The sequence below is a fragment of the Aythya fuligula genome, chromosome 13 (assembly GCF_009819795.1).
Source record: "Aythya fuligula isolate bAytFul2 chromosome 13, bAytFul2.pri, whole genome shotgun sequence".
NCBI classification, from domain to species: Eukaryota; Metazoa; Chordata; class Aves; order Anseriformes; family Anatidae; genus Aythya; species Aythya fuligula.
In genome coordinates, this window is record NC_045571.1 from 11,196,094 (window position 1) to 11,213,297 (window position 17,204).

At 60.8% G+C, this 17,204-nt stretch overlaps 2 protein-coding genes across 6 annotated transcripts; one reads left to right on the forward strand and one right to left on the reverse strand.

Moving 5' to 3' along the window:
- The first annotated feature begins 670 nt into the window (after positions 1-670).
- On the forward strand, positions 671-5,923 carry RAB9B (RAB9B, member RAS oncogene family). Of its 4 annotated transcripts, XM_032196247.1 has the most exons (4): positions 671-696; positions 1,500-1,567; positions 1,747-1,870; positions 2,208-5,923. In XM_032196247.1, exon 4 carries the CDS (start codon positions 2,826-2,828, stop codon positions 3,429-3,431), a length of 606 nt encoding a protein of 201 aa, XP_032052138.1. In that variant the 5' UTR covers positions 671-696; positions 1,500-1,567; positions 1,747-1,870; positions 2,208-2,825; the 3' UTR covers positions 3,432-5,923. The 4 variants fall into 4 exon arrangements, with proteins under 4 accessions (XP_032052138.1, XP_032052135.1, XP_032052136.1 ...); XM_032196244.1 differs by having other exon boundaries at positions 1,500-1,870; XM_032196245.1 differs by lacking the exon at positions 1,500-1,567 and having other exon boundaries at positions 680-696; positions 1,613-1,870.
- A 2,494-nt stretch (positions 5,924-8,417) lies between these two features.
- On the reverse strand, positions 8,418-14,637 carry PLP1 (proteolipid protein 1). 2 transcript variants are annotated; one of them, XM_032196064.1, is made up of 7 exons: positions 14,491-14,637; positions 13,060-13,246; positions 12,394-12,550; positions 11,331-11,499; positions 11,091-11,164; positions 10,882-10,947; positions 8,418-10,437 (listed from the first exon to the last, which is right to left on the reverse strand). In XM_032196064.1, exons 1-7 carry the CDS (start codon positions 14,492-14,494, stop codon positions 10,366-10,368), a joined length of 729 nt encoding a protein of 242 aa, XP_032051955.1. In that variant the 5' UTR covers positions 14,495-14,637; the 3' UTR covers positions 8,418-10,365. The 2 variants fall into 2 exon arrangements, with proteins under 2 accessions (XP_032051955.1, XP_032051954.1); XM_032196063.1 differs by having other exon boundaries at positions 12,289-12,550.
- Positions 14,638-17,204: the final 2,567 nt, after the last annotated feature.

A 17,204-nucleotide genomic window follows, 5' to 3' on the forward strand; every position in this document is an offset into this window, starting at 1 on the left:
CACACTAAGCCGAGGCAGCCCCCTGGATCCCCACCCGTGCATCTTCTGCAGCTCCTGAGTGCACAAACTGCGAGGGAACACCAACACCTGCCCTGGGGTGGCTGGGAGGGTGCGGGTGGGTGTGTGGGGTGTGTGGGGTGTGGGTGTGCAGGGGGAGAGCCGTAACGGGGCGGCGAGCAGCAGCTGAGGCAGCAGCTCGGCACGCACCAACACCTGCCCCAGGAGCCCAGAAGTTATCACTGCTCGTGAAATAACGCCCGGGAGGGCAGCTTTGCAAACAGGAGCTTGCTCATCCCGGGAGCAAGGGCTCAGCAGGGGTAACACCGAGCCGGGGGCACCCCGACATTGCCGGTCAGACATGGGCTGGGCTGGGGGGCTCGGCAGGCCCACCCGAGCAGGGGCCATGTGCCCAGCCACCTGCACCCTGCGCGGCACCCCCCGTCTCTCTGCCAGCCCCCGGGGGTGTCCGAAATAACCCGGGCACTTCAGCCCCGTGCCGTGTGGGGTCCCCCCGGGGGTTTCCTGCGGGTGCCCGCTGAGGGGCAGCGCCGAGCCCCCTCCTCACACGGCCCCTCCACCCCCCTGAGGGAGCGGCCCCGCCCGCCGGCAGGGCGCCTGCGCTGCGCATGCGCGGGGTGGGGCCGGCACCTGCCCCGGCGGCGGCGGCGGCGGCGGCACCGGGAGGGGGCCCGGCCGGTAAGGGGGGGGGGGGCGGGATAAAAGGGGACGGGGCGGCCCCGGGAGCGGCCCGCACCGCTCCGAGGGGCAGGGCAGGAGGCCGCGGGGCCCCGTCCGCTGCCTGGAGCTGTTCCCCGGGGCCCGGCGGTCGTTCCCGGGCATCACGGGCCCGGGGGAGGTGGGGGGGGCAGGGCCCGGCTGTCCCGGTGCCGCCTCAGGGCCCGCTGTGGCGCCTCAGCAGGCACCGGCCTGGGCCCGGGCCCGGCCCGCCCGCTTGGCCCTGCTGAGGGCTGGGGAAGTGAGAGCGAGGAGCCTGTTCGAGATCGGGGCTCGTGGCTGAGAGCTCCGAAAGGGGAACCCCGCCCGCAGGGCTCTGAAGGGGCTGAGAGCCCCCAGGGCCGGCCCGAGTGCCGCCTTCCCCACCGGGCTCGCTCCCCGTGTGGGCAGGTGCAGGCACACGGCCGGTCTTCCATCAGGTTCCAGAGCGTGTGGGCAGGCAGGGCAAAGCCGTCAGCTTCCTGCATTTCGAGGTGAGACACGGGCTGTGCCACAGCTCCTTCCTTTTCTCTTATTTGGGGTTTAGCATCCACAACATTCCAGCCCTGGTCAGGAATGATCAGCGATCCATTTTACCCCTGGTAAAGGGAACTGTGTCCTCACCCCTTGCTCCTGGCTATTTTACTCCACTTACCAGCTCTGTACTTTCAGCGCCCTAAAACTCATCTGTTGTTTGCCCAGCCTGGCTCAGCCTCACAGATTGAAAGGCAGTGCGCTGAGCCCAGCTATGGCAACCTCACTGACGGGTGTTTGTTTCCTTTTAGTGACTTATGCTGGAGGAAGGCATTCCCTGGAGAGTCCTGGAGAGAGAAGTGCTGTATTTCTAGAGCAGGTACAGTACAGACAGCAGCAAAACAAATCTCTTCTTCTGTGTCAGGCATTTACCTTCACTCATAGAATGCCCCTGGGAGAGGGAGGACTGGCTGGCTCTTGGCCTCTTTCCTGCGGCTGCTGACTAAGGAGGCCGTGGTGTTGGGCTTGTTGCAATGTGAACCTGCACCTGTGCCCTAGCAAACCGGACTGCGAAAAGCATTGCCAAGAAGGAGCAGCAGAGAAGCAGGGTCTCTTTACCCAGGAAACCTCTTCCGAGCTGGAGACAACACGCACAGCAAACACGCACAGTTCCACTTCTGAGGTGAGTCAGCGTTCTTGGGGTGATTAAGAACTGGTTTGCTGGATGACTTATATTGATGTTAGGCCCGAACATCGCTTACATCCTTCCAGTCAGATGGGAGAAATGACTTAGCTAGTGATTGTACAGTAGGAAAGGAAGGCCTGGTGGTGGTCGTGATCCCTGGGGGTATTTTGCTGTTTCTGTGCTAGCCTGAGGACGCAGACAAGAGGAGATGTTTAACGGGTGATTGGTGTGTTTGGTGAAACTAGATAAGCTTTCAGGTACACAAAGTTTTCTTCAAATGTAGTGGAATTAATACGTAACTGACACTCAACAGCTGTTCTCACCTTGCTCTTAGTGTGGAGACCTGCTGCTTCCATTTCAGACCTGATGGAAGAGTTGTGTGCCGGAAAACTTGCCTAATTGCCATCTCTACCAGCTGCTCTAGTAAGAGATTATCTCCTATTTCCAAAACTTGTTCAGAAACGGGGATGGCAGTTCCATGTTCTATTCTTTCCTGTGCACCTGCATCAAAATCTACAAGTTGGAGTCTCACTCTGTACTTTCCCTGAAATAATGCAGAGCTCGGACAATAGCAGAAGGCTGCTGTTACACTATTCTACTTGAAATCTAGGGTGGACTTGCGGTTATTTCATAAACCTCTTGGAAGTCCCAGCATAATGGTGAGGAGCACAAACGTTGCATTCTTTATTCCAGCGTGCACCAGTCTCAACTCTGCTGCTTAATTTCTGACGGGGACCAGAACAACTGGGAGAGATCCCAGGGGCGCGGATTTCCTTCTTTCATCTCTGCTAAGTTCATGTGGAGTCCAAGTCAGTCTTACGCTACAAGAGACTGGAGCTCTAGGTCCTCAGCTGGGTGACTTGCTGTGGAATTTGTGATTCAGAGAGGTGTTCTGCACTGTTTCTGGACCCTGTAGATTGCCTTGGTCCTGTGGCCCTCCCATCCTGCTGCAATGAGTGGGAAGTCCTTGCTCTTAAAGGTCATTCTGCTTGGGGATGGTGGAGTTGGGAAGAGCTCCCTCATGAACCGGTACGTCACCAACAAGTTCGACTCGCAGGCTTTCCACACGATCGGTGTGGAGTTCTTAAACCGGGACCTGGAGGTGGACGGGCGTTTTGTGACCCTCCAGATTTGGGACACTGCGGGGCAGGAGAGATTCAAGAGCCTGCGAACCCCCTTTTACAGGGGAGCCGACTGCTGCCTGCTGACCTTCAGCGTGGACGACCGGCAGAGCTTTGAGAACCTCAGTAACTGGCAGAAGGAGTTCGTCTATTACGCTGACGTGAAGGACCCCGAACACTTCCCCTTCGTGGTTCTGGGCAACAAGATCGACAAGCTGGAAAGGCAGGTGAGCACGGAGGAGGCGCAGGCCTGGTGCCTGGAGAACGGCAGCTACCCCTACCTGGAGACCAGCGCCAAGGATGACACCAACGTGGCCGTGGCCTTCGAGGAGGCCGTGCGGCAGGTGCTGGCGGTGGAGGAGCAGCTAGAGCACTGCATGCTGGGCCACACCATCGACCTGCACTCCAGCTCCAAGTCGGGGTCCTCCTGCTGTTAGGAGAGGCTGCTGCTGCTTCGGGAACATCGCTTGGACCGGCGGCTGGGTCGGAATAAGTGCGGGCAGCTCTGGGGCGCTCTGAGGACGGCGGCCGCAAGGACAATAGGCGGTTTGCTCACTGGGGAGTTTGCAGCCTTACTGTCTGAATTCTGGCTGGAGTTTCTGGGCACGAAGGATGTATCTACAGGAGGGAGCTGTCAGAGCATGCAAATGTAGTCCTGCTTCCATCTCTGCCTGTTCTAGCAGGCTTAAGGGACTGGGTTAAACTAAAGACAGTGAATTTTGATCTGTACTGAGAACTGCCTGCGGAACAAAGCTGAGGGCGCTCCAGACACTCTTTGAGGTATTTTAGTCCTGAACTCCAAAAATACTAGACCCACTGAACTCATGACCTTACTGCCAAAGGAAAGTCTGCTCAGCATGCCGAGTGAAACCTGTTGGGGAGGCTGTAGCCCACACAACTGTGAGAATGCCGGGTACTAGCGTGGTGAGATGTGTGTATCTGTTCCTTGGGATCAATGCATTCTGTCCTGAGACTGAATTGTAATAGGAATTGTTAGAACTCTGTTACAAAACAACATACAAAGGACAGAAGAAACCGAATGTTGCAGCATCCCTTCTTGTAGCTGCCTGTTTCTGGTCTGTTTTTCCCCACCTTTAACGTTGTCTTGTATGGATGTTATTTTGTGGAGAGACTGGTTGCTGCTTGTTCAGTATATGTCCCCTTGTCTCTTCTGGAGGCCCAACCAGATCTTGCTTCTCATATCTTGAATAGCCCTGGATGAAAAATACCAATGTGGGCACTCACCAGGTCATGTCAAAGGGTTTAGAGTTACTCAGGAGTTCAGGAGACCTGGAGCACGAATCCTCAGCCGGTTTCTGCCAGAGGTAATCGCTGTGTTCAGACGATGTGCTCTGGCAGACGGGATGGAAGGTGGGAGGGATGTCTCCTCAGTGTGCAGGTGGCTGGCTCATGCGTGGGCAGCTGCTAAATCCCCTCCTGTGCGTGGGGCCGTGACCGCCGTGCTTTGTTAGCTGGTGGGTCAGCACCTGCGGTTGCTTTAACATAGACGTTCCTATTTAGATGCTGCAATGTTCTCACCTGGTCTGTCAGGGACGGTGCTGCTCAGCACGGTTAACTCACGCCATTGCCCTGGCCCTTGTCCCTACAGGAGAATCAAATGCGTTTTGTCTGTAACTCCACTGACGTACTACTGGTAGCAAATGTCTGCTCAGTTAATTGGCCCTTGTTAATGGCAGCTGTGTTCAGCCCACTGTGGAGAGATCTGGACTGATTCCACTTCTGTTCAAGGTGGCTGAAAAACACGGGGGGTGGCAGGAAGCCTTCTAGGAACGGATGCCAGGCTTTGCTAACCCCAGCTCCTGCCCCCTGCTAGGTGTTCGTCCCCAGCTATTTGTGTGTAGCAGAGAGGTCAGCGCTCGCTGGCTGCCGTCTTTGCCATTGTAACCTCAATGTCCTGCAACTTCCCGTGCGAGTGTTTGTTCAAAGCTGTGACTTTGCCTGTAAGCACGTAGGAGCCTGTCACGGGAAGAGCTTTCCTGAGTGTGTATCCGCTAGCTGCTGAATGCAGTCCCACTGTGACGAGCTACTGGATAGCAAAGCGCGTAGCTCACGTAGAGCAGCCTCGTATCCTCTGCTTCAGAGCAGGATAGTCTCTGTCTCACACTGGCTGGTGGCAGCTAACCCCCGTCCCCCAGCAGTCTCTGAACTCGCAGGGTGTCTCCTCTGGGAACTCAGGGTGATGCTGCCCTTCTCACAGGGCAGCCACACGTGGAAGGGGCTGAAGCTTTAATACAAAGTGCTTTGGAGGGGTCTGATTTCTGTACGGGGCTCAACGCTCCCATTCACAGGAACGGATAGGGAGTGCTTGCAGCCTCTGGAAAATCAGGTCCCTTGAAGTATAAGAGAAGGCTCTGCCTCTGTAGGTGCAACATATTTTTACAGGATTTTAAAATTAATGTTACTATTTATTTAACAATGTCTGACCTCTAGATTTTTCTTCAGTTCAACACAGCTTAATATTTCCTTCAAGATCCCAAACTGTGACCTGTGGTTCTGCTCCCAACAGACACGTTCCACTGGCGCTTGTTCCCACAGAGGCCATCTGGGCTCAGGCTCCTGTTTGCTGCCCAGCCTGGCGTGGGGGCTGCAGAGGAAGCTCCCTGCAGGTGAAACTGCCCCAGTCCCAGCACGGATCTTGTGATCTATGTGAGGACTGTACCTCTGGAGGGCGAGGGCAGGGACTGAGCAGCCTGTGGTGCAGGAGGAATACGCACACAGCGTGCTGTTTGCTGTACCTCGGGTGCGTGTTGATGCTCCTGGCAGAAGCTCGAGAGCCTCATGGTTCACAGGCTGTGCAAACAGTGTGTGCTCCCTGGAGGGTGCTGCGCAGCATCTTTTGTTCCTAACAGATGTTGGATTGCCTTTTTAAAACAAAAAATATTTTATTAGGCTTATGTGTTTTAAAAAATCCATCTAAAAGTATAGTATAATATATTTAAATTGTTTAATTTATTCTAAATGATACGCACAACTTCCGAAGGAGCCGGGATCTTGAACTCTCTGTTGCAAAGTTCAGTGCCAACAGCTGTCCTCTCCCTGTGTCCACTCATGCTGCTGCAGTTGTTGCTATTGCTACGGAACTGGAACTGTAAAACTGAGATTCTACCTTTATTTAAGCAAATAAAACATGGATGTACCCAAGTGAATTCAGGAAGTGTTGACTTTTTGATTTATCAGAGTTCAAGCCAGTGACTGTTCTCCTGAATGGGAGGTGAAGCTGGGTCAGTTGTGGCAACTGGCTGAGAGATGTCACCAAATTTGAAACAAAGGGGCTGGTTATTCCTGAACAGTCGTTGAGTAAGTATAGCTTATTTACAAGCTGAATCCACTGACCAGTTTTATCTTTCCAAGAGCACATCAGAAGACACTTTCATAACAAATATTCCACACTGCTTCCTTCTGTCACTATATGTTAATTTTCGGCCGGGGCTCTCAGCAGCAAGCCATGCTTTCCTTTGATTTCTTCCTGCAATCTTGGACCTGGTCCCTCCTGCTCCAGGGGGCTGTAACCAGACGTGATTTCCATGGGATGCTGGGACAGAAATCAGCATATGGGGACTGTTCTCTTCTGCTGTCCTGCCAGGACGGTCACTTATTTTGGGAGGCTGTCTTTGTGTTTGCACAGTCCTTGCCTACTGTTTCTGTTGGCAGAACCTCTAGCTTGTTTTTTCTCTGATGTCTGCTTGCTTATCTGTGCTTCCAGAGGCATTGATACGGTTTCAAGTCCTTGGAAATTCTGCTTTTAAAGGTATGCTGGAGTATCTGAGGGCCTCCAGCCTCCTCTGCTGTTTCAAAACACAGCTGAGAAAAAGCCAACGCGACCTGGTGGCAGAGGGTGCCAGCCTCGGAGGAGTCACAGGGTTTGGTGAGGCGGCATCTAACGCCTGCAAGGATCTGCCTAGAGGCATCGGAGCCACCAACTCACTTGACGTGCGATGTATTTACAAAAACGTGGGGCAGCTCGGCTGGGGGGGGAGGCGACGGCCCCGCTGACAGCGGCTGCCTGCAAACCCCAGGGAACGCGGCTCCTGGGACGAAGAGATGGGGAAATAAAAGGTTTCCCCTCCAGGGCCGGCTCCTGTCCCCGACCCCATACAGCCCCGCACAGCCCCGGCAGCGGCCGCGGGGGGGAGCCGGAGGGCCGGGAGCGGCGGGCAGGGGATGGGGATGGGGATGGGATGGGGATGGGGATGGGATGGGGATGGGGATGGGGCCGGCCCTGCCTCCTCCTCCTGCCCCCTGCTCAGCCCCCTGAGCTGGCAGCTCCACAGGGACCTCGGGGCCGGCTCCTTGCTGTGGTGCAGCCGTGCTTCAACCACCGGCCGTGGGGACAGAGCCGGCAGCTCCCTGTCAGAGCTCCCTCTGGGCCAGTTCATCACCAGACAGAGCCACAGGAGCCCTGAGGAGCCCACACAGGAGCCCACACGCGTCCCTCAGCCCTCGTGCCCATCTCCTGGCCATGCACACACCGCCTCGCACCGTCCCCAAGCCTCCCACCCCACACAGCCCCGCTCCCCGCGAAGAGCCGTGGTGTTGTTCCCATCCCGCTCACACAGGGCCCTTTCAGCGTGGGGCGAGGAGGGTGCTGGCAGCTGGGAGCACGGGAACAAAGGGCCCCGTTGATGCCAGCCACGGCCCCGCGGGTTTCTGCGAGCCGGGGTGGGACCCAGGCTGGGAGCATCACTCCACGGCCTCGCTCCCCAAAGGGCTCAGAGCGCTGCTCCTGGAGGGAATGACCCGAAACAGGGTGTTTTGGGGGCGATTTCTGAGCAGAGCAGCGTTTGGGTCTGTTATTTTTGACACCTGCACACAAACTGCGCGTGGCCTGGCTGCAAATGTCCCTCTGGCTGCCCGCAGAGCACAGGACTTGGGTTTATAGCACCCTGAAATTGTCAGGTCTGCCCTTGTGCCCGGCTGAGGCCACCTTCTTTCAGCCAGGGCTCTCTGCAAGCGAGAGCTGCTCGTCCTGAGGGGCTCTGATGTGCTTGTACCAAGTGCATGGTGTGCTGCAAGCTGTGTGCTTGAGCCGTGCTGATTTGTTTTGTGGTGTCCGTGCTACAGATGCCACCTTAGGGGACAAGGCAGAGGCTGGCACCGTGTAAGCAGGGCATTGAAGGGCAGCAGCTCCTCACCTTGCCCCAAAAGCAAGGGCTTCCTGAGAGACCCCAGCTTTCAGGGCTTCTTGAAAGACCTCTGCGGGTCTGGAGGAGAGACAGCGGTGATAAGGGAACAAAGGGACTGGACTCAGGGTTGGGGACGTGGCCCCCCTGGACGAAATGGGAAGGAGAAAGGGGCTGTGGGCCCACACGTGGAGTGGACAAGTGCTCCCCTTCCCTCCCTGGGGGACGGGGGAGACCGAGACCAGAGCAACAAACAGACGCAGACAGGTACCTTGTTCAGAATGTTCTTAATTTTAATTTATTTTCTTTAATTTTTATAAAATACATCTTGTAAGATAAGTCTTTAAAAACTTGCTCCTTTTTATTGCTTGTTAGCAAGTTGAAATTCTAGATCAGAAATGAAGGAAACACTTTCAGTTGATTAACGCTCTTTGTGTGTGCTTGTGTGTGTGTGTGCGTGCGTGTGTGTGCTTGGGGTCTGGGGACGAGGGTGGGAAGGAGGGTCTGGTTATTTGTTGTTAAATCAACACGAAAGAAAAAAAAAAAAAGAATAAACAAACCAGCAAACCCCCAGGAGAGATGGCGTTGAAGTGAATTCCCAGATCTTGCCTGGTTTCTCCCCACCCCGCGGCCCCAGCTGGCATCTCCCCCTCCCCAGCCCGTGTGCGTCGGTAGCCTGGCCAACCTCGTTCAGCAGCCAGCAGCAAGGATCCTTCGAACGCTCTGCTCAGCAGATCGGCCCCTTTATCCTTGCCCCTGCTGAAACCGGCCCTTAGAAAAAACATCGATAATACAGACACCAAAAAATACAAAATAAACCCACGCGAGGTGGAGCTGCGGTCTGCTACTGAAAGTAGTTTCTCCCATAAATAAACACGAAGCGTAGCGTTAAGGCGAGGTGGGGGAAGGACGAAACAAAACGCCGGCTGGCGGGGAGGGCTGGGAGCTGCGTTTTGGCAGCGAGGGATGGACCCACACCACCCGGGCCGAGGGCTTCCCTTGGGCTGCTGCGGGAAAGGTCTCCCCCGGCTCCTTGCCCTGCCCTGGGGAAGCCAGCGGGGTCTGGGGTGCGGGGAGCGGCCGTGGTTCAGCCCCCTGCCCACCGAGCTGCCGCCCTCCTGCCCTTCTTCGTGGGTTTCGACTGGAGCCGAGGTGCTGCCAGTCCTTCCCGGCGTGGCTAGCCACGAGACGGCCGTCCTGACTCGCAGGAAAAAAAAAAAAAAAAGGACAAAAAGTGAGGGGCAGAGTGGGGGCAGGAGGAGGGGGGCGTTACGTTTGGCACAGGTGAGAAACAAATCGAGATCTTTGCCGTAGCAAACGGTAGGGAAGCAGACGTCACCCCGAGAGAAGAGCACCATTGTGAAGGGACCACCGCGTCTGGCGTGCGCAGCTGGGAGGCGGCGAGGCGCAGGGGGACGAGCGGCCCGGAGGGGTGTCCTGTCCTACAAAAGGGACTGCTCTGGCCTTACGCTCTCAGGGCAGCCCCCCTCACACGTACCTGCCGCCTCCTGCTGCCCTGCCCCGTGCTGGGGGCCCTGGAGGTGCTGGAGCGTAAAGCTCAGAGTCCCCTTCGTCCACAGGCACCAAACTCCTTCAGGCTTAATAGGGGCAGCTGGGTTAGGGGCACGGGCTTTGATCAGCATCGGGGTCAGCGCTCTCTTCTCCGCAACGGGAAGATCCTTGCCCTAAACGCCCTTTGCCTTGGCTGCAGCAGGCACTTTGGGGTAAATTCATCTTTCTTTACTAGGGGAAAAAAAAAATTGTTCTCATCCTCCATCCATGAGAGGTGCCGGCAGTCAGCTCCAGGAGAGTCTCTAGCAATGGTACCGAGACTTGGCCAACTTCCTTTTCTCTCTAGCCTCTTTCTTGCTACTCTTAGAGCAATCTACGGGGATTTCTGCCTCCCGGGAGCACGAAGGCTTTGGCTCATCCCAGGGACACTGGAGTGAGTCCCTCCTCTTCTCTTGCTGGTTTCGAAGGGCTTGGCCCCAGAGCGAACCGGTTACCGATGATGAGCGCAGAGAGAAAAGTGCACGAAGGGGGGTCCATTGGTGGGAAGCTCTCCTTCTTGGTCACGCTCAGCACGATGGATGCGAGGGAGGAAGAGGAGGGGAGTCAGCGGCGAAGGCAGAGTTAACGCAGGAGACCTGGTGTCGGGCGGCTGCAGTGTTAAAGCCTCGGGGTTAGAGAAAAGAGGGGGCGTTTGGCTGGCTGGGCTCCACCTCGCGGCCTAGAACTTGGTGCCTCGGCCCATCAGCTTGAGGACGGCGAAGTTGTAGGTGGCGGCGATCATGAAGGTGAGCTGCGGGCGGGAGGAGAGTGAGCGAGGGGAAGGAGGAGAGGCTCGCGCCAGCCTGGGAGCCGGGGGGAGCCCGCTGAGCACCCCTGCGCCCAGCACCAGCACCCCCTCGGCACAGTGCCCGGCCAGCGTGCCCCGGGGCCCTGCCGCACCGCTGGGACACCGCAGTGCCATTTGTGGTGTGCAGAGAGGGGACAATCCGGGGAAGGCACAGGGCTTGGTGCACGGCAGCAGGACCTCTTCCCCTCTCCTCGCCTCCTAAAGCCCCTCCGGGCCCCCTCCTGCCACCTCCTTATCACCTGAGCTCGCCGCCTGCACTTATGTGCCAGACGAAAACGACACGAGCACGGGCTCTGTCGCGTCCTTGCCCACCACCTCTGACGTCCTCTGCCCCCAAATCCTCGCCGGGCGGAGGAGAACGGCCGGGCAGGGGGAGCACCGACTCACCAGTGAGACCAGCGTGGCTGCAGCCCCCACAAAGGCCGCGATGAAGAGGTGGAAAGTCATTTGGAACTGCAAGGGAAGACAGCGGTGAGCTCCCGGGCTGCCGCTCGCCAGCCGGGGAGGGGAGCGCAGAGGCTGCCACCATCCCCGTGCCGCCTGCGGGTCTGCTCAGCCCCACGGGGGGCTTGGGAGGGCGCTGGGAAGGTGCTCACCTCGCTGGTCTTGCAGATGGAGAGCAGGTTGGAGCCGCACACCTTCCCGGGGAAAGCGTTCCAGGGCAGGACGCCTGGGGAGCCGCGGGGAGCGGGGTGAGCCGGGGCACGGACCCCACAGGCCCCCTCCGTCCCCTCTGCGCTCTGCGTCCCTCCTGGCAGCCCCGTTCCCTCGCGGTGCCAGCGGGAAGGGTGCGGGGGGAGCAGCGCAGCCCCCGGGGCAGCAAAGGCAGCACTGACCGTACATCCTGGCGTCCGCACACAGGGTGCCGATGCTGGCCGAGGTCTTGCTGGGGTTGGCGATGGACTGGCAGGTGGTCCAGGTGTTGAAGTAGATGTAGACCGGCACCGCGGAGCAGGCGAAGACCAGCAGCCAGACGATGGTCAGGACGTAGGTGATGCCCACAAACTGCAAGGGGCAGGACAAGCCGGGGGCACGGCCGCCGTCACCGTGCGGCCGGGGATGGGGACAGGGGAGCGCGAGGGTCCCCAGGCAGGAGGGGCGAGGGAGCGGGATGCTGCCAGTGCCTGGCTCTGCACCGCCCGCCGAGCCCGGCGCATCCCCCTGCACCCCGCGGAGCACCGGCCCGAGCCCGGCTGGCTCTCGGGGACGGTCACACGCACGTGGGGGTGACCGGTGGCAGCGGGACAGCCGCCGCTTCCCGTGCCGAGGGAATCCCACAGCCACGTGCCAGCGGGGCTCGGCCTCTGCGGGAGCGCAGCTGCACACCCCTGGGCTGGGCAACGCGGCTCTCCTGCCCTCCCTCCGCCGCGCCACCCCGATTGTCCCGAAGGGAACCGCAGCCGTCCCCCTCCGCTCCCCGAGGCCACAGGCTGCCCCGTTTGCCAGCAACTTTGTCACAGCTCCCTGCGGACAGGACGGCCCTGGGGACACCGCACACAGCGGGGCTGGAGAGCCTGGGGCTGCCAGCACGCCCCAACCCTTGTGGGGATGCTCACGGCTCTCTCAGCTGGTGTGTAAACACCGAGAGGTTTGTTTGCTGGCAAAATCTGCAGCCGTGTCAGCTGCTTCGGTCCCCGGGGGACGCTCCCAGCCTGAGGGAGGGCAGTCGGGCTGTGCTTCCCTTCGGGATGCCCCGAAACCCAGGCGGCCGCCGTCTCCTGCCCTTCGGCCGTGCCGAGCGCGGCGAAGCCGCTGTGGGCGCGCGAAGGGGTGCCGAACCCCGGTTAAGATCACCTTGTCAGGATGTCCTAGCCACTTTCCCAAACACTGACACACCCGCTGCAAAGAGTGAGCTCGCTGGGGGCCTCGCGCTCCCCTCCCTTTCGGGCCCCCGGTTACCGTTGCGCTGAGGCCCTTGCCGCAGATGGTGGTCTTGTAGTCCCCGAAGATTTGCCGCACGGCACCGGTGGTGTAGAAGCCTTCGGCCAGCAGCAGGGCTCCGTAGAGGAAGAAGAAGGAGGCCGTGCCGTAGATGACATACTGAAAAGCGTGGATGCTGCCGGGGAGAGGAGCGGGCAGGGGTGCTCAGGCAGTGCTGGGGTGCCCGACCCAGGCGGGGCAGCCTGCACACCGCCACTTACCCTCCCTGAGCGCTGTGCCCACGCACCCCGTGACGCCCCAGGGGCGAAGCCGCTGTCCCCAAGGGGACTGAGAGGGGTGAGCTGGGGCAGAGCCGTGCCACGGGGGGCTGCAGAGCAGCACCAGCCCCCCCGCGCCCTCCATACCTACCCGGTGCGGCCGTCCTGCACGTGCCGTGGCACCTAGCGAGGTCAGATAAGAACAGGAGTGAAAAGGAAACGAGCGGCCGCCGGGCCCTGCCCTGCAGCCACGGCACTGGTGTGAGGCTGCCCCGGGGCAAACGCAGCCCGGGATGGGGTGTCCAGCAGTGGCACCGGCCACAACCCAGAGGGTGCCAGCAGCGAGCGGAGCCCCGGCCGCCTCCTCGCGGCACGGAGCACGACGGAGACGCGAGGAGCCCCGCGAGGCGGCGGGCAGGGTACTTACACGTCGATGAGATACTCATAGTCCTGGTAGTTTTTGGAGAAGTAGGTCTCGATCAGCTGCTCGGTGCCCGTCAGGGCTTCGTGCCCGCAGCCGCAGAACAGCGCTACCCCGAAGAAGCACAGGCCGGTGGCCACCAGCGAGGCGAAGGGTGCCCCGATGAGGCATCGTGCGCAGCACTCCAGCAGACCTGCCGGCGGGAGAGGGGTTTTTGGGACGGGCAGAGCTCGGGCTGCAGCCCCACACGGGGCTGGGTTTGGAGGTGCAGAGCGGGCAGGCTCAGGGCAGGTTTGTACCCCCCACACCCCCTGCTTGTGCCTCGAATGCCAAAAAGGCGCTCGGGTCCCTGCCCCCCCCCTGGCTTGGCACTGCTGGAAGCGTTCCCAAACCCACGCTCCCCCCCCTCCCCAGACCCCACAGCAGCTCTCCCTTCCCTGGAGGACAAGGGAGCCTTGGGCCCCGCAGCGATGCCCTCCCCTCCGCGCAGAGCAAGGTCGCGCGGTGGCACCGAGGACAATGGGGAATTGTCCCCGCACGGCCCCCCCCGCGGCCACCCCGGGCCGAGAGCAAACAGGGAACAAAGGCAGCGCTGTGGGGGCGCGGGGACCCCCCCCGCCTGTTTGCCTTGGACGGGGCAGGCGTGGGCACGGCGGGACCAAGGGGGGGTCCCGCTGTCACCCCCGGCTCTTCCCACGGTGATGCTCCCTGAATTTCATCGGGTCCGTGGGGAGGGCTGTGCTGGCACCAACCAACCTTTTCCTTTTCCTTTTTTTTTATTTTTTTCCCTTTTTCCTTTTTTTTTTTCCCAGCCTAAATGCCAGCCAGGGAACATCGAGGCAGGCAGGTGCCCGGGGCTGGGGTTGGCGAGCGGCCCCACGGATGTGGCAGGGCCTGGCAGGGCTCCCCCCAAAAAAAGCCCGCGGGCTGCAGGAAGCTGCTGCTGCGGTGGGGAAGGGAAAGGAGGGGAAGGGAGGAGAGAAAGGAGAGAAAGGGCCCTTGTGTGGCACAATCCCGGGTCCTGCGCCTTGGCTCAGCTGCTGTGGGGCCGCATGGTACCTATGGGGCCATAATTATTGCCTCTGGTGTCAATGGGGGGACCCCAGCACCCCAGGGCTGCAGGCGCACAAGCGGCACGAGTTGTGGCAGGGCTCAGCCCGGGCGGGAGCTCTCAGCTCCCCATCCTGGGGCTGCAGGGGTGGTGGGACGTGTCCCAGGAGGCAGAACAGGGCCGGGAATCGGTGTGGGGAAGCAAGATGCCGTCCCCGCCACCCGGAGGCTTCCTCCCCGCAGGTTGCCACCCGCGGGGACCTGCGTGCCCGTGGCCTGCTGGTGCCGGGGGCGGGTTTGGTGGTGCCTTTCTGCTCCAGGAGCGTGCCACCGGCACCGTGTGGCAGCTGTCCCCGTGTGCAGCCCCCCCCTGTCCCCCATACTCACCCATGGTGCCGGACTCGGTCCGCTCCCCGTGCGCTCAGCTCTGTCTGCAGCTGGGAGCAGCCCTCGCCTCTCCTGGCAGTCCCTCGCCCTGTACCGTGCCCTCTGGGTGCCTGTCCCCCTCTCCAGCAAAGAAAAGGGCTCTCTGCGTGACAGCCACCCCCCTTAAAGGGACAAGCCCCCGTCCCTCCCCGCCCCGGCCCCCCCAGCAGCACCCCTTGGCTGCCAGCCCCTCGGTGCTGCGTGGGCACAGCAGCGGCGCGCAGGGCTGGCGGGGGGGGGGGAGGCTTTGCAATAGGAAAAAAGCAGCTTGGGGGGGTGTGGGGGTGATGGGCGGCCCCTCTGCGGTGGCTCTGGGGACCCCCGAGCCCACCTGGGCTGAGTTTGCTGCTGGCTGAGCCCCGCAGCGGTGAGGGAGGCGATGGGGGGGTGTCCCTCTGCCTCCTCCCGGCCCCCCCAGCCCAGGCACCTGCTTCCAGCCTTGGTGCTCCGGGTGTTTTTGCTATTTTGGTGGGAATCGTGCTGGCAGGGGCAATGTCCCCTGTGTGGGACAGGGCACAGGGCTCCAGCGGGCATGGCCCCAAGGCCAGAGGGGTCCCCAAATGATGCCGAGGGATCCAGGTGGGGCCAGCTCCCCTGGGGGTCCCCAATTCCCCTGGGGGTCCCCAACTCCCCCGGGTGTCCCCAGCTCCTCCAGGTGCCCCCAGCTCCCTGGGGACCCCATTTCCCCTGGGTGCTGCAGCTTTGGAGCCGGCGCAGGGCTGGGGAAGCCTGCAGAGGGCAACAGGTCCCTGCCCGGCGGGCACGGGGCGGACAAAGCCGCGCTGTGTGCCTCAATGCCCCGCGTCGTGCCAGGCGGCGAGGTGGCAGGGCCTGGCTGTCCCCAGGGATGGGGACACTGGTGGGGGGGGTCCCCGCACCGCGGGAGGCTGCTCGGCCACCGCTGAGGGCAGCATCCTCGGGCAGGTCCCCAGGGTACCGCAAAGGGACCCGGTCGCTGCGCCCCGGGGTCAGCGGGACTGAGGGAGGGGGACGTGGTGGTGCCATGCCAGGGGGCACGGGGGGGGCTGTGGTTCCCTCGGGTTATCTGAAGGAAGAAAACGCTTCTAAAAATCATCTCCTGACACTGAAGCTCACCTCCCTGCTAGGGGTTGCGTTGCCTGCAGGCAGGCACCAAAGGAAAAAACAGTGCTGGAGGGGGGGGGGAATAAACCCCCTGCTTCTTCTGTCCGCAGGAATTCGAGCTCTCCTGTTTTGTGAACACCCCAGGGGGAAGCAGCAGCTTCATGCTGCCGGGGAGGGTGCGAGCAATGAAGGGGGCTGTGATTCCTGCACAAAGTGCCTCCAAACCCCGGGTAATTGGCAGCTGCTCGTTAGCGAGCTCTCCCCCCGTGTGCCCCCACCCCGGGGCCGCGCAGCTGCTCGCCCGGCAAACCCCCACGGCTGGCTTCGGTTCATCCACCCCTCTGCTCTCCACCTAAAAAGCCCGTGAGACCTTCTCCCTGTGCAGGCTCTGCACATCTCTGTGTCCCAGCACCGCCCTGGATGAGGCCCCGAGCACGGCGTGCTGCTGCTGCTGACCCCGCTCTCCTCCCTGGCTCCCTCCCTGCCCGAGGACACGCTGCTGCTGGGCAGGCAGGGAACGGGGGACGCTGCCCAGTTTGGCCAGGTAAAAATAACCGTGCTTATAAATCACCCTGCGTTGTGCTGCGATTTGTTCTGGCCCTGCTTTGGCCGCCAGCTGTCCTGCAGCATCTCCCAGGGGGCGAGTTAGCTGCCTGGGTCCGTGAACACAGCCCCGGGAGGAGGATCCCCCCCGAGCAGCCCGGGTGCAGGTCCAACATCTCCGACGTTCACGGCCTCGATACAGCCGAAAGGAGCCGGCGACAGCGCGCGCAGCGCCTTATCCATTATACATGGGGCAGCGGGAGGAACACCGGTGTGTGCTGTCACAGCGCAGAGCCTGGCTGCTATTTTTAGGCAGACGTTTCCCCAGCCAGGCCGAATTGCTGCTGGTTTCAACCTCCTGTCCTCAGCCACCTCGCTTCCCCCATCGCAGGGTGGGAACCCCCTGGGCTGGGCAGCCCAAAACGGGACCTGGAGCTGCCCGCGGCAGCCAGGGATGCCCAGGGATTTTTCTGCCGTGCCAAATCCCCTGCCCAAGCGGAGAGGAGCAGCATCCAGCCCTCCAGCTGCCTCCCCCCGGCGGTGCCAGGGCCGGTGCCTGGAGCTGGCCCCGCTCTCCCGGGCTGGCTGCGCTCGCCCTGCTATTTGTAATCCTGGGTCTCTGCGAGGCTGCAAAGTGTGCTAATAACAATTAAATTTAAAGAAAAAAAATGCTGGCTGAACCCATGAGAGGACGGGGAGGCGAGCTGAAGGACGGAGGGACAGGACGGTGCCATGGGATGATGGAGGAAGGGCAGGGCTGGGCCGAGAGGAGCTGGGCAGGACCCTCACCGGGGGGGAGCGATGGGCACGAGGCTCGGGCCTGGGGCTTTGGCGAGGAGCTGGAGCTTGTTCCCCTGGCTGGCTTGCCAGCAGATTTGCCTTTCATGTCTCCTGACTTTCTCCTTGATTCTGCTTCACAAAGGAGGGCAAACAGCCACCCGGCTCCCCAGGCTGCTCATTACTCTCCCGCTCTGCCCTCCGCAGGGTCGTCTTCCTGAGCGCTGCTCGGTTACCTCTCGGCAAACCCGGGGAGCCAAAGACGGACACGG